The 17,362-nt window shown below is 46.0% G+C and overlaps 1 protein-coding gene across 1 annotated transcript in view; it reads right to left on the bottom strand.

The window, feature by feature from the left end:
- The window catches only part of grm2a (glutamate receptor, metabotropic 2a), a 34,466-nt gene extending 21,915 nt beyond the window's left edge, over window positions 1–12,551 (bottom strand). Inside the window, exon 1 of the mRNA XM_078203070.1 lies at window positions 12,297–12,551. Within this exon, the coding sequence (XP_078059196.1) occupies window positions 12,297–12,551 (255 nt within the window). The remainder of the gene's footprint in view (window positions 1–12,296) is intronic.
- Window positions 12,552–17,362: the final 4,811 nt, after the last annotated feature.

Genomic DNA, 17,362 nt, shown 5'->3' with positions numbered 1-17,362 from the left:
ACAGTGGGATGGGAATCTCTATCGGTATACAAACAGTGAGATGGGAATCCCTATCGGTACACAGACAATGAGATGGGAATCCCTATCGGTACACAACAGTGGGATGGGAATCCCTATCGGTACACAAACAGTGGGATGGGAATCCCTATCGGTACACAGACAATGAGATGGGAATCCCTATCGGTACACAACAGTGGGATGGGAATCTCTATCGGTATACAAACAGTGGGATGGGAATCACTATCGGTACACAGACAATGAGATGGGAATCTCTATCGGTACACATCAGTGGGATGGGAATCTCTATCGGTATACAAACAGTGGGATGGGAATCACTATCGGTACACAGACAATGAGATGGGAATCCCTATCGGTATACAGACAGTGAGATGGGAATCCCTATCGGTATACAGACAGTGAGATGGGAATCCCTATCGGTATACAGACAATGAGATGGGAATCCCTATCGGTACACAGGCAGTGGGATGGAAATCCCTATCGGCACACAGACAGTGAGATGGGAATCGCTATCGGTACATAGGCTGTGGCATGGAAATCCCTATCGGTACACAAATGATGGGATGGGAATCTTTATCAGTACACAGACAGTGGATGCAAATCTATCAGTACACAGACAGTGGGATGGGAATCTATCGGTAGTCATGATATGGAGATGCCGGCGTTGGACTGGGGTAAACACAGTAAGAAGTTTAACAACACCAGGTTAAAGTCCAACAGGTTTATTTGGTAGCAAAAGCCACACAAGCTTTCGGAGCTGCAAGCCCCTTCTTCAGGTGAGTGGGAATTCTGTTCACAAACAGGGCATATAAAGACACAGACTCAATTTACATGAATAATGGTTGGAATGCGAATACTTACAGCTAATCAAGTCTTTAAGATACTTTAAGATCTTAAGTCTTTAAGATCATTTAAGATCAAGTCTTTAAGTCTTTAAGATGTATCTTAAAGGCTTGATTAGCTGTAAGTATTCGCATTCCAACCATTATTCATATAAATTGAGTCTGTGTCTTTATATGCTCTGTTTGTGAACAGAATTCCCACTCACCTGAAGAAGGGGCTTGGAGCTCCGAAAGCTTGTGTGGCTTTTGCTACCAAATAAACCTGTTGGACTTTAACCTGGTGTTGTTAAACTTCTTACTGACTATTGGTACACAGACAGTGGGATTGGTATCCCTCTCGGTACACACACAGTGGAATGGGAATCTATCGGTACACAAACAGTGGGATAGGTATCCCTATCGGTACACAGACAGTGAGATGTCTGGTGTTGGGGTTAATAGGGGTAAAGTGTTTCCTCAATATTGACAAGTTGGTAACAGGATGTATTCTGAGCATGCTCAATCTGCATCTATCATATCCCTGCACATCAGGAAGGTAAGATTCCAAAAACTCCATATTCCTTCTTTTGTCGCAATAAATGTCTCCAAAGCTATTGTCCATGAAATTCCTGTGAGATGCTCCCACTATCCATTGCCATAGCGTTATTGGGGGCAGAGGACATCTCACATCCACAGATCTAGTGGTGATGCTAGTTTCAGAGTGTCTCTGAGGGAACGTTCCCAGCCAGCAAGCGAGGGGATTGATTGGTGGGAATGAAAACCCCAACACTTTCTGTCACCAAGCAGCAGCTCCCCCCACTCCCCACCCACCCAAACTCAGGGGTCTGCAACAAGCCAAGTACCCCCTCCTCCTGTTGGTTGAGCTCCGAAGCGGGCAGTCCACAGCTGGTATGATCTTGTCCTGAGCTCCCCATTGTACAGACTTGGTAACCTCCTGCTCCCGCACCCAGCACTGCTCCCTGTGGCCTGGGCCCTCCCTGTGTGTGTGAGCTCCAAACAAGGTGGCCTCATAAGTGAGCAGAGACAGATTAACAGGAAGACTTTTAATATTTAAAGCTGGTGGGCTGGAAACTGGTCTCTACCCACAGCTCGGACAGGGTTCAGAGTGAGTCAGGATCGGATTCTGCACTAGGCCTGAAACCACTTCCTGTTGAAGTTCACAGCACAATCGTTCTAGCTCTCATTGGAAAACTCTTTCCTGGAATCTCTATCGCTTGGTTTGAAAGTAAAAATCTTGTCAATATTTTCTAAATGAATGGATATTGAAAGCTGCTCCAATGGGCTAGTTATTCACCGCCACTCTGTTTTTCCCTGCTTCCGAAGACCAGTTCCACCCTCTGCATCTTGCACCAGCTGAGGACAGTCCAGACGCTTTACAGTCATTGAAATACTGTTGAAATTTGTACACAGCAAGCTCCCACAAACTGCAATGGCCAGGTGTCACAGTGCAAGGCGTGTGGCCCACAGCTTTGTGCGGTTGTATTGAGACTGTACACCAGCTACCAGGAGAGGGCAGCATCTGCCAAGCCTGGTGCCATACTTTCTGCACACATTATGTCATGTTATTCTTCTTAATCCTCCTTTATTCACAAGAAAAACAAAGAAATTAGTTAAGAACTAGGACAGGAACCCACTGTTGGGCATGACTTGGAGGATACACTGAGCGAGTGGTACAGACTGTACTCTGGGTGGGGAAGTTCAATCTCTATCACCAAGAGTATCTCAGCAGAAGGAAGAGGAATTGTTGTGGGCTCAATGAAAAGAGATTCCTGTTCCTGACGCTTTTCACTGGGCACTCATCAGAATAAACACATGAATATTGAAGGAGCACGCTGTTTGATTCCATCAGACAGTCGCTGGGACACACTGCTAACAGGCAGCAGCTATCTGAGGGGTATTTTCCAATAACAGGATGCTGTGTCAGTCCAAAAAGATATTCACTCTACCACACAATTGAGCAACGTCATGTATGATTTCCAGAGCTGGTATGATGTCAGGTACATCCCAGCAATTGTTTGAATCAAACAGCATGTTTCTTTGACCTTACAGTCTGTTTCTGTGATGTTGAATGACGGACTGACCAAGGGACCAGGATGCCCAGAGATACACCGCAATACACAGAGATACACCGCAATACACAGAGATTCACCGCAACACACAGAGATACACCGCAATACACAGAGATTCACCGCAACACACAGAGATACACCGCAATACACAGAGATACAGCGCCTCACACAGTGATACACTGCGACACAAAGAGATACACTGCAATACACAGAGATACACCGCAACACACAGAGATACACCGCAACACACTGAGATACACTGTGCCACACAGAGATACACAGGACACACAAAGATACACTGGGACACACAGAGATACACCGCAACACACTGAGATACAACGCAACACACAGAGATACACCGTGCCACACAGTGATACACCGTGACACACAGAGATACACTGTGACACACAGAGATGCACCACAATAGACAGAGATACACCGCAACATACAGAGATACACAGCAACACACAGAGATACACCAGGACACACAGAGATACACCGTGCCACACAGTGATACACCGCGACACACAGCGATACACCGCGACACACAGAGATACACCACAACATGCAGAGATACACTGGGACACACAGAGATACACTGGGACACACAGAGATACACTGGGACACACAGAGATACACCGCAACACACAGAGATACACCAGGACCAGAGATACACCATGACACACAGAGATACACCATGACACACAGAGATACACCGGGACACACAGAGATACACTGCGACAGAGATACACCATGACACACAGAGATACACCGCGACACACACTGATACACCACAGCACACAGAGGTACACCGAGACGCACAGAGATACACCGCGACACATAGAGATACACCGCGACACACAGAAATACACCGGGACACACAGAAATACACCGGGACACACAGAGATACACCGCGGCACGCAGAGATACACCGCGACACACAGAGATACACCCAGGATACACAGAGATACACCAGGATGAGAGATACACCGTGACACACTGAGATACATGAGCACACACAGAGGTACACTGGGACCAGAGAAACACCACAACACACAGAGATACACCGCGACACACAGAGATACACCGCAACACACAGAGATACACCAGGACCAGAGATACACCGCGACACACAGAGAAACACCGCGACACCCAGAGATACACCGCGACGCACAGAGATACACCGCGACACACAGAGATACACCGCAACACACAGAGATACACAGAGATAAACTGCGACACACAACGATACACCGCGACATGCAGGGATACACTGCGACACACAGAGATACACCGCGACACACAGAAATACACCCAGGATACACAGAGATGCACCCAGGATACACAGAGATACACCCAGGATACACAGAGATACACCCAGGATACACAGAGATACACCCAGGATACACAGAGATACACCCAGGATACACAGAGATACACCCAGGATACACAGAGATACACCCAGGATACACAGAGATACACCACGACACACAGAGATACACCGCGACACACAGAGATACACCCAGGATACACAGAGATACACCAGGATGAGAGATACACCGTGACACACTGAGATACATGAGCACACACAGAGGTACACTGGGACCAGAGAAACACCACAACACACAGAGATACACCGCAACACACAGAGATACACCAGGACCAGAGATACACCGCGACACACAGAGATACACCATGACACACAGAGATACACCGCAACACACAGAGATACACCGCAACACACAGAGATACACCAGGACCAGAGATACACCGCGACACACAGAGATACACCGCAACACACAGAGATACACCAGGACCAGAGATACACCAGGATGAGAGATACACCGTGACACACTGAGATACATGAGCACACACAGAGGTACACTGGGACCAGAGAAACACCACAACACACAGAGATACACCGCGACACACAGAGATACACTGCAACACACAGAGATACACCAGGACCAGAGATACACCGCGACACACAGAGATACACCAGGACCAGAGATACACCGCGACACACAGAGATACACCATGACACACAGAGATACACCGCAACACACAGAGATACACCGCAACACACAGAGATACACCAGGACCAGAGATACACCAGGATGAGAGATACACCGTGACACACTGAGATACATGAGCACACACAGAGGTACACTGGGACCAGAGAAACACCACAACACACAGAGATACACCGCGACACACAGAGATACACCGCAACACACAGAGATACACCAGGATCAGAGATACACCGCGACACACAGAGATACACCAGGATCAGAGATACACCGCGACACACAGAGATACACCGCAACACACAGAGATACACCAGGACCAGAGATACACCAGGATGAGAGATACACCGTGACACACTGAGATACATGAGCACTCACAGAGGTACACTGGGACCAGAGAAACACCACAACACACAGAGATACACCGCGACACACAGAGATACACCGCAACACACAGAGATACACCAGGATCAGAGATACACCGCGACACACAGAGATATACCACAACACACAGAGACACACCATGACACACAGAGATACACCGCGACACACAGAGACACACCATGACACACAGAGATACACCAGGATCAGAGATACACCGCGACACACAGAGACACACCATGACACACAGAGATACACCGCGACACACAGAGACACACCATGACACACAGAGATACACCGCGACACACAGAGATACACCAGGACCAGAGATACACCGCGACACACAGAGACACACCATGACACACAGAGATACACTGTGACACACAGAGATACACCGGAACCAGAGATACATCACAACACGCAGAAATACACAGGAATAGAGATAGCAGGATAAGGCTCTATCACCCTCAAATCTGGCAACATCTGACTGCAAGAGACAGGGTCAAAGTGGTATGATGTGTCTGCATCCAAAAATAGAAAATGGACAATACCACTTGTTCTTCTGTGGGATCTCCATTATCATAGATGTCAATGGCTAACCAATTCTCTTATCTGTGACTCTTTGATTCGCTGGGAGTGTAGCACAGATCCTTTGTCCTTTATTAGGAAGAGAATGGCAAAACATTTGGACAACTATGAACTGACCAGAGATCGGCATGGATTTGTAAAGGGTATGTCATGTCTATCGAAACTATCTGAAATTGGTGAACGGTAATTAGTGTGGTAGCTAAGAGGATGTCGACAAATGTTGTTTGTATGGATTTCCAGAAGGTATTCAATAAAATTCCACATAAGAGCCCATTAGCAAATATCAGAATGTATGGAATTGGAGGCAAGGATTGTGAGGGGAGGGAGGAGACATGGAGTAGGGATAATAGAATATACTTAGAAACATAGAAACTAGAAGCAGGACTAGGCCATTCGGCCCTTCGAGCCTGTTCCACCATTCATTCTGATCATGGCTGATCATCGAATTCAATATCCTGATCCCCCCTTCCCCCCATATCCTTTGATCCCTTATGCACCAAGAGCTATATCTAATATCTTCTTGAAATCAGACATTTTGGCCTCAACTACATTCTGTGATAGTGAATTCCACACATTCACCACCCTTTGAGTGAAGAAATTTCTCCTCACCTCAGTTTTGAAAGCTTTGCCCCTTATCCTCAAACTATGACCCCTGGTTCTGGACTCCCTCACCATTGAGAACATTCTTTCTGAATCTACCCTGTATAACCTTGTTGGAGTTTTATAAGTTTCTATGAGATCCCCTCTCACTCTTCTAAACTCCAGTGAATATCATCCTAACTGACTTAATCTCAACTCGTATGACAGACCTGCCACCCCAGACAGGTTAGTGGTATTAGTGGTGTTCCCCAGGGATCTACATTTATAAATGATTAGACGAAGAAATCGACAGGCATATATTTACGTTTGATGTTGTAGGTTGGATGGTGCAATAAATAGTGTAACTTGAAATGTTGGTTTTTAACCTTAAAGATTTAAAGAGTTGGGGTTATATCACACCAATTATGTAAAGAATTGGTTAGGCCTCATTTAGAGCACTGTGTTCAGTTATAAGAAGGATTTGGAGAGGTGTAGTGTAGGTTAAGCAGACAATACTAGGGCTTAAAAGGTTTCACATGTGAGGGCAGGTTGCATAGGCCAGCCTTGTGCCCTTAAGAATAGAAGGCGAAGTGATGATATAACTGAGGTGTTTGAACTGATTAAGTGAATCGAAAGGGTAGACGGAGAGAAACTGGATTAAGAGGAAATAACTTTAAGATTAGCATGGGCCATTCAGGAGTGATGTCAGAAAGCATTTCTCCCATTAAGGAAAGTCGAAATCTCAAGCTCCCTTATCCAAAAAACTGTTGAACCTGGGGGTAAACTGAAAAGTTTAAAACCAAAGACAGATTTTTGTTAGGCAAGAACATGAAGGATTATGGAACTAAGGTAAATAGATGGAGTTAGGAAACAGGGATATCCACTGCTTGCTGAAGTCCAGGTCTGAAGCGTTCAAGTCAAGCGACCCTGACCTATACAAGAAAGCCAGATACGATCTAAGGAGATCCACCAAAGATGCCAAAAGACAGTATCAGACCAAGCTAGAGTCCCATGCTGACCACACTGACCCCCGTCAACTATGGCAAGGTCTGCAAGACATAACAGGCTACAAGATGAAGGCATGTAAAATCGCCGGCTCCAACGCACTCCTCCCTGATGAGCTCAATGCATTCTACACCCGTTTTGAGCAAGAGGTCAGTGAGAGCATGCCCTCCACCCTGGAAGCCCTGGATGAACCTGTATCCGGGGTCACCATTGCAGACGTCAGAGCAGCTTTCTTGAAGGTCAACCCATGGAAAGCAACTGGCATGGATGGGGGTACCCGGACGTGCACTCAGGTCCTGCGTGGATCAGCTGGCGGAGGTATTCACAGACATCTTCAACCTCTCTTTATAACAATCTGAGGTCCCTATCTGCTTCAAAAAGACAACAATCATCCCGGTGCCTAAGAAAAACCAAGCAGCGTGCCTTAATGACTATCGGCCGGTGGCTCTGACATCCATCATTATGAAGTGCTTCGAAAGGTTAATCATTGCACGAATCAATTCCAGCCTCCCGGACTACCTGGATCCAGTACAATTTGCCTACCACCGCAACAGGTCTACTGCAGACGCCATCTCCCTGGCCCTGCACTCAACCCTAGAACATCTAGATAACAAGGACACCTATGTCAGACTCCTATTTATTGACGACAGCTCAGCTTTCAACACTATTATTCCCACGAAACTCATCTCCAAACTCCGTGGCCTGGGCCTCGGCACCTCCCTCTGCGACTGGATCCTGAACTTCCTAACTCACAGACCACAATCAGTAAGGATAGGCAACAACACCTCCTCCACGATCATCCTCAACACCGGTGCCCCACAAGGCTGTGTTCTCAGCAACCTACTATCCTCCTTGTACACCTATGACTGTGCGGACAAATTCCCCTCCAATTCGATTTTCAAGTTTGCTGACGACACCACCGTAGTGGATCTCAAACAATGACGAGACAGAGTACAGGAATGAGATAGAGAATCTTGTAACTGGTGCGGCAACAATAATCTCTCCCTCAATGTCAACAAAACTAAGGAGATTGTCATCGACTTCAGGAAACATAAAGGAGAGCATGCCCCTGTCTACATCAACGGAGATAAAGTAGAAAGGGTCGAGACTTCAAGTTTTTAGGTGTCCAGATCACCAACAACCTGTCCTGGTCCCCCCATGCCGACACTATAGTTAAGAAAGCCCATCAACGCCTCTACTTTCTCAGAAGACTAAGGAAATTTGGCATGTCCGCTACGACTCTCACCAGCTTTTACAGAAGCACCTTAGAAAGCATTCTTTCTGGTTGTATCACAGCTTGGTATGACTCCTGCTCTGCACAAGACCACAAGGAACTACAAAAGGTTGTGAATGTAGCCCAATCCATCACGCAAACCAGCCTCCCATCCATTGACTCTGTCTACACTTCCCGCTGCCTCGGCAAAGCAGTCAGCATAATTAAGGACCCCACGCACCCCAGACGTTCTCTCTTCCACCTTCCTCCTTCGGGAAAAAGATACAAAAGTCTGAGGTCACGTACCAACCAACTCAAGAACAGCTTGTTCCCTGCTGTTGTCAGACTTTTGAATGGACTTACCTTGCATTAAGTTGATCTTTCTCTGCACCCCAGCTATGACTGTAACACTATTTTCTGCACTTGCTCGTTTCCTTCTCTATGAACGGTATGCTTTGTCTACATAGCGCTCAAAAAACAATACTTTTCACTGTATGTTAATATATTTGACAATAATAAATCAAATCAAATGATCAGTCATGATTTAATTGAGTTGGGGAACAGGCTCAAGGGGCCGAATGGCATTCTATGTTCCTTCATTCAAGATCCTGCTCTGTGGGTCTTGGCTCTTATTTGAGGTCCATCAGAAGAGGCCTTGACCTTATCAAGGTAATGGACCGTTACCCTTGACCCTTAACCCGCAACCTTGTCCTGTGGGCCTTGGCCTTTGGTCAGAGGTCATATACTGTTGGTTTTGGCCTTTCACCTAGAACTTTGACTCTTAAATGGCTTCTCAGCAGAACGAGTTTGCTCAGTGGCGCAGTATCACTGAGCTGTTTCCTACTGTGCTGACAAAGTTATTTTAAGAACATTTGAAGCCAGTTCTTTGTTTCTCATTATCTCACCAGAGTGTGAAAGGGTTTCAGTATGCGGGCTCATGCACAATATCATGCAGCCTGACAGGGCTGTATGAAGACTTTCCTCCTTAGTAATACAGTCAACATCAGGCAGCAGTTTATTCGCATCATGGCCTTCCCTTTAATTAACCCTTCAGTGAGGGCACTAATTAGTAACCACTAGTTTAACCACAAGGTATTACATCAACCTCCCACTGCTCGTACCTGCTGACCTACTGCTTAATAAATTTCATACGTTTGACAGTAATTGGCAGCTTAAAATATATGTGGCCACCACCGATGCTAAGATCTGAAACATGTAAACAGCATAGGAACAGGTGTAGGCCATTCAGCTCCTCAAGTCTGCTCTATCATTTCATGCAAATCATGGCTGACATATCCCTCAGCCCCACTTACACACATTTACTCCACATCCTCCTGAAACTCCTACTGAATAAAAAGCTGCTCATCACACAACAGAAAGCTTGAATTGGCCCTCCAGCATTCACAACCACTGGGTCAGAGGTTTGACCATTCACTTTTGTGAAACCAATGTAGGAGGAAAGCCAGGTCTAGCCAGAAGATAAGGGACTGGCTGAAGTTAGGAGTGGATTGTCTGTCGGTCCCCCCTTCCATGTGCATACACAGTAGGGAGATTTTAGCTTGGTCAATGCACCTAACTAGCACATCTTTCGGACTGTGGAAGGAAACCGGAGCACCTGCAGGAAACCCACATAGACACAGGGAGAACGTGCAGACTCTGCACAGCTGCACAGACAGTGGCCCAAGCTGGTAATTGAACCCGGGTCCCTGGCGCTGTGAGGCAGCAGTGCTAACCACTTTGCCGCCATGCTGCCCATGTGCCACTGTGCCACCCATGGGTTGGTGACAGAGGACAGTTATTGCCCCGTCGGGAGAGAGTCAACTTTTCACAGACAACTTGTGTCACTCCCATGAGTCTTCACAACTGGTTGGCAACCAAATTCAACTCCGATGATGGGCAAGAGCTTCATTCTTGCCCCTTATCAGCCCAATCAGCTCAGGGTGCACATTACATGAAGTGACCTTTACAGAGAGGCTCAGGAAAAAATGCAAAGGAACTCTGGCTGCTGTTAAACCTGATCTGGGTCTGCCATGGGTGGTGGGGGGGGTCTCAGTGCAGCTGGGTTTTACCGGCGCGTTTAGGCCCCGCCTCTCAACATGGAACAACGTGAAACACGCCCCCCCTGATTTTTTTGACAAAGTGCCACAAGATCAGGAGAGAAACACGTCGGTTTTCAGTCAGACCACCTTTGCCGTTTTTTGGTAAGATTCCGCTCACTATTTTAATGTGGGGAATTCTGGCAGCCAATTTGTACAAAGCAAGATCCCAAAAACACCAAAATCACCAGATAGCAATTTTAGTCATGTTGGCTGAGTGATAAATATTGACCAGTACATCAGGAAAACTCTCCTGCTCTCCTTCACAAAGTGCCATGGGATCTTTCTGGGGCTTTGTTTGAATGTCGGAAAGGTAGCACTTCCATCAGTGTGAGTGTCAGCCGAGATTATGTTCTTATGGCTTTGGAGTGGGACCTGAACTGACAACTTCAACATTGCCATCAATACCCCTGATTACTGACAGTGTACAATGCAGTCAATTCATCAAAGCATATTCTCAAGTACTAACAGTGACCTCAATGAAAGTGTTGGTGTCCTCAGCCCCTTACTATATTCCTTATACACTTATGACTTGTGGCCAAATTCCCCTCAAACTCGATTTTCAAGTTTGCTGATGACACCACCGTTGTGGGTCGGATCTCAAATAATGACGAGATGGAATACAGGAAAGAGATAGAGAATCTGGTGAACTGGTACAATGGCAATAATCTCTCCCTCAATATCAACAAAACGAAGGAGATAGTCATTGACTTCAGGAAGCGCAGTGGAGGGCATGCCCCTGTCTACATCAATGGGGATGAAGTAGAAATGGTCTAGCTTCAGGTTTTTAGGTGTCCAGATCACCAACAGCCTGTCCTGATCCCTCCATGCTGACACTATAGTTAAGAAAACCCACCACCTTTCTCAGGAAACTAAGGAAACTTGGCATGTCTGCTACAACTCTCACCAACTTCTACAGATGAAGTTCTACCATAGAAAGTATTATTTCTCGTTACATCACAGCTCCTGCTCTGTCCAAGACCGCAAGAAACTACAAAGGGCCGTGAATGAAGCCCAGTCCATCTCTCAAACCAATCTCCCATCCATTGACACAGTCTACCCTTCCTGCTGCCTTGGAAAAGCAGCCAACATAATCAAGGACCCTACGCACTCCGGACATTCTCCCTTCCACCTTCTTCCATCAGGGAAAAGATACAAAAGTCTGAGGTCACGTACCAACCGACTCAAGAACAGCTTCTTCCCTGCTGCTGTCAGACTTTTGAATGGACCTACCTCGCATTAAGTTGATCTTTCTCTATACCCGAGCTATGACTGTAACACTTCATTCTGCACTCTCTCCTTTCCTTCCCGATGAACGGTATGCTTTGTGTGTATAACATGCAAGAAACAATACTTTTCACTGTATACTAATATGTGACAATAATAATAAATCAAATCAAAGAAAATCAGTCTCCTTTGCTGACAGTTCAACATGTTTCCTTGCTTGCCCCTTGGGGTAAGTTCTACTTGTTCCTTACCTGGATGGATACGTCACTGTAGGAGCCCCCAATGACTCCAGCTATGGCAAAGGCTGTGTCATCATGGATGGCATAAGACCCATCTGGGCAGATGTATTCTGTCTCGTCCACTTTTGTCAGGGAGGACCTCACAAATTCCAGCGACTGTTCCAGAGCGTACGTGTCCTTGGAACAGGTGTCCAGGATGTGGGCTCCAAGCTTAATTCCGGGCAAAATGCTGGGGTCCTTGTTTATCACATCCAATGCGAACAGCATAGCCTCAAGCCGTTGGATGCCACGTTGTTCATTGATCCTTCCACAATCTTCCAAACCATTGCCTTTCTCATGGACTGGGAACAATCCCCCGATCACGAGATCCCCCTCTATCGCAATCTCCTTCTTGGCACTGGGCAGGTTGCTGCAGGATAGGAGAATGGCCTGGAGCAGGAGGAGTAGGAGGGGGAGCTGCTGTGAGTGGGACATGTTCAGACTCCTCATGGGGCAGCTGCTTCTATCAAGATGGCACGGTTTCCGCTAGATGGGAGCCAGTAATTTCCTTAAAGCTGGGAGCTAATTGCATCGTTCCAGTCCATTGGCTGCAGGGAGAGATTTATAAAAGCTTGAATTAGAATAGTCATTTCAACACCATCATCAAAACAGGAAATTGATTCAAATATTGTGACAGAAATGCCACTATCTCAGCTTTGTGGCATATATCATCAGCAGAAAACATTCAAAAATTGCATGCTAATAAAAATTCCACTCAACCACACATCAGACACAATGGGCAAAATATCTTTGCATCCAAATGTGCACTCAAAATTACAGTGAATATTCTGATCAATCCTGCTGCATTGTTAAACACTTAGCCATAACCTGCTGTCCATTATGTCCCACCATCAATCCCACCCTCTCACTCTGATCAATCAGCTGCCCCTCGATGGCGAGTTTTCCAACTTATATCACAATTGCCTAGAAAATTCCAACATGCAGACAGATCATTAGGCTCAACCTGTCTGTATCTAGGTTCACCCTCCACCCACTTTTATCGAGGTTCACCCTCCACCCGCCTGTATCGAGGTTCACCCTCCACAGAAGCAGTATTCAATTCCCATGAGTCTGTGCTGCTGCTGTCTTCCTTGGTCCTTCAATCACCTATCAGTTCTGTTCTTAACCGTTGACATGGTCTCTGTTTCAATATTTAATTTGGCAGTGCAGTCCACGATCTCTGAATCCCCTGTTATAGATTTCCTCCTGTTCTCTGTCCCAAATATTATATCTAAATCTCCCTTGGGCTTCTCAGTCACTGGGAACAGTCTGTTTCCATCTGCTCTGTATAATCCCTCCTCATTTCAAATCTCCGACAGACCCAGTTTTCCAACTCTTTCCAATGTATTTATATTTCCTCACACCAAGGGAGCATCCAAGCGAATCTGTGCTCTCTCCTCAATATTCTTGTTATAACGTTGAGCCCAAAACCTGCACTCAGTACTTGCACTGTGTTGTTGCTGAGGTTTTCCTCGAGATTCATCAAGATCTCTTCCCATTAGCGCCAGATTTCCATTTTTTTAAGGGCCTTTTCCACTTGAGGTGTCAATTTTAAAAAAAGACTTACTCTTTTCATCGGATGTGGGTAACACTGACAAGAGCAGCATTTGTTGCCCATCCCTAATTGCCCATGAACTGAGTAGCTTGCTGGGCCATTTCAGAGGGCAGTTAAGAGTCAACCACATTGCTGTGGCTCTGGAGTCACATGTAGACCAGACCAGGTAAGGATGGCAGATTTCCTTCCCTAAAGGACATTGGTGAACCAGATTGTTTTTTTAATGAAAATCGATAATAGTATCACAGTCACCATTACTGAGACTAACTTTCAATTCCAGATTTGCTAATTGAATTTAAATTCACCAGCTGCTGTGGTGGAATTTGAACCCGTGTCCCCAGAGCATTAGTCTGGGTCCCTGGATTACTTCAACATCACCATCTCCCGTCTAACTTTTAATACCTTACGAAGCTGACCCTCCAAATCCTGTCCCCTCCCACTTTACTCTGCCTGGCAGTAACCCTGGAGTTCTCTACCCACCCAACCCCCACACTCTATACTCGTGGCATCTGGCCTTGGAAAGCAACCGGCCTTTTAATACCCTTGTGGACGATGCTCCGCTCTTACTCAGTCCTTTTACAGCGTGTCTCATGCTTCAATATCTTTTCACAATGTACAAAGGGAAAGTAAAAACCTCACACATTTTAATGCCATCAACTTTTCTCCTGGTCTATTCCTGGAGATTAATCTTCAATTCCTGAAAATGCTTTGGGCTATCGGGTGGGTTGGTTCCTTCCGCTCCCCAAAGTATAATTATTACAGTTTTTAATCAAAATGTACCACCTCACACTTGCCACCATTGAATTCCATCTGCCACATTCCAATGCCAATCCCACCATCTTGTTAATATTTCTTTGCTGCTTATTTTGGGCCTCAGAATGATTTGCTGAACCTCCAAATGTTAGATTCATTTGTGAATTAGGAGACCCCCCCCTGTCGCCCTGGGTCTAGTCCTGAATGATTAGTGCACAGTGAGAGCAGAACATTGTGGGCACTGCTTACCCACCCTCGACTGTGAGAGACTGTCCTTACCTCTGACTGGCTGTCTCTGCCCTTAAATAATTTTTAAGTTGCTATTCCTTATCCTTCCCCAATTGTGTCATGTACAAAATAATTAAGGAACCAAGTCAAAGGCTTCCTGAAGTCCCTGTACTCCACATCTGCTGCATTTACTCACCCACCCTCTTTCACTTCCTCGAACAATTCTGTCACGTTGTCAGCACAAATCTGTTCTGAACATCATTGCTGGTTTTCTTTTTGTTTGGGTGATTTTGTAATTTTGGGGGGAGAATTTCAATGAGGTTTTCACTTAATCTCCCAACATAATTCATCAGAGGAGCCCACGCGACTGGTATATTCCCCCATGGCTTGCACCAATCTCTTGTTCACAGTTCAGTGGACCCTCAACTAACATGATAAAACAGATTAGCTGGTCATTATCATATAGTTGCCTGTGGGATCTTGCTGTGTGCAAATTGCTGGCTGCGTTTCCTACATTGCAACAGTGACTACACGACAGAAGGGCTTCAGTGGTTGTAAGCTGCTTTCAGATGTCCATTGGTTGTGAAAGGCGCTATGTAAATGCACATGTTTCTTTTTTAGCACTTCCTCAGCCATAAGTGTTACATTAACCCAGTTTATCCAGGTTAGTGCTATCTTAGTATTGAAACCTTTTTACGCTGACCACTCTCCAATCCTCAGACAAACAGCTATGCCGGAATTCTACCGGCCTGCCTGCCATGGGAATTGGAGCGGGCGAGGAGCGGAACATGGGAAGGTCCGTTGACCTCTGGCAGGATTTTACGGTTTCCGGACGGGCGAGGCCATGAAATCTCACCTCCAGTCTCAGTAACTCAGGAAGAGAGGAGCAAAAATAACAGTTGGCCTGGATTGGAGGAATTACAATGGGCATTCAGGAAATGTTTAAAAATGTGTTCACAGCAGAAGACACAACTACAATACCAGGGAAATTAAGGAGCTAACGAGAGTGAAGTCATTAATATGAGTAGGCTGGTACGAGGGAAACTAATGGAAAAGCTTTTAAATCCCCGTGACCTACATGATGTCCACACCTTAGGGTTCAAAAGACACAACTGCTAAGATTGTGGATTCCTTAGTTGCGATCTTCCAAAATTCCCTGAAATCTGGAACAGTCCCAATAAGATTGGAACATAGAAAACTTCATCCTATTATTCAAACTAAGAGGGAGAGAGGAAACAGGAAACTGCAGGCCAGTTAAACCTGACATCAGTAATGGAGAAAATGCTGGGTTCCATTACTGAGGAGGTGTTAAGAAGGCATTTTAAAATCAGTCTAATTAGGCAGGGCCCCCATGGTTATATGAAAGATAAATCATGTTTGGCAGAGTTTTGAGATTTTGGGGAATTTAACAAGTGGGGAGAATAAAGGGAAAGTAGTGGATCTAGTGTATTTGGATATCCAAAAGGTATTCGATAAGTGTCACAAAAGAGAGTGTATGAGAATGTGACTGGGCTAATAACATGGATAGAGAATTGGAAGGTAGGATAAATGTATGGTTTCCATGGATATAACCTGTGTCATTTCCTTTTCTACTTCAACTTTAAACCATATAAACATATAGCTACTATTGTTTTATTTACTCATAACCAAATCTAGCAATTGCTCTCTCCTCATCCAATGTATTCAGTTTGTGACACATCCCCCATTCTTTTCCTGAAGAGAACTCAGAAGAAAGTGGAGAGTTGTGGATTGAAATGCTGACCTGGTTGGACTGCCTTTAACCCGGTACCACAGGTCCTCCAAACAATTTGGCACTGTTTGGTGATCCTATATTCATAGGCCGGAATTCTCCGGCTGTTCATGCCCTGCCACCACTGCCAGCGAAAACAGATAATTTAACGCTCAGCCAAATCTCTGTTCACTGCAGCGGGACCAGAGAATCCCAGCCGCGAGCGAGGTTGGAGAGTCCCAGCTGCGAGCGAAGTCAGAGAATCCCAGCCCCGGGTGAGGTTGGACATTCCCAGTCGCAGGCGAAGCCGGAGAATCCCAGCCATGGGAGAGGTCGGACATTCCCAGTCGCAGGCGAAGCCGGAGAATCTCAGCCATAGGCGAGGTCTGAGAATCCCAGCCATGGGAGAGGTCGGAGAATCCCAGCCATGGGAGAGGTTGGAGAACCCCAGCTGTGGGAGAGGTCAGAGAATCCCAGCTGCGGGTGAGATCAGAGATCCGGCCCATATTCTTTCATGGTATAAATACTTTCCAGCCATGTCCTCTGGGGTGCCGGTTTGGCCTATGGTTCAGTTGGTAACGCTCTTGCTCTGAATTCAAGTCCCACTCCAGGTCTTGAGCTCAGAAATGAAGACTGAAACTCCCATGTCACTTTAAGCCAGTGCTACACTGTCAGAGTGGATGTGATGTTAAATTAGGGCCCAGTTGCCTGGATATCAAAGATCCCATGACGCTAATTGAAGTACAGTAAGAAGTTTCACAACACCAGGTTAAA

Source organism: Mustelus asterias, chromosome 3 (assembly GCF_964213995.1).
Source record: "Mustelus asterias chromosome 3, sMusAst1.hap1.1, whole genome shotgun sequence".
Taxonomy (NCBI): Eukaryota; Metazoa; Chordata; class Chondrichthyes; order Carcharhiniformes; family Triakidae; genus Mustelus; species Mustelus asterias.
Note: the sequence above shows the minus strand (reverse complement) of the source record. Positions and strands in the feature narration are given on the sequence as shown.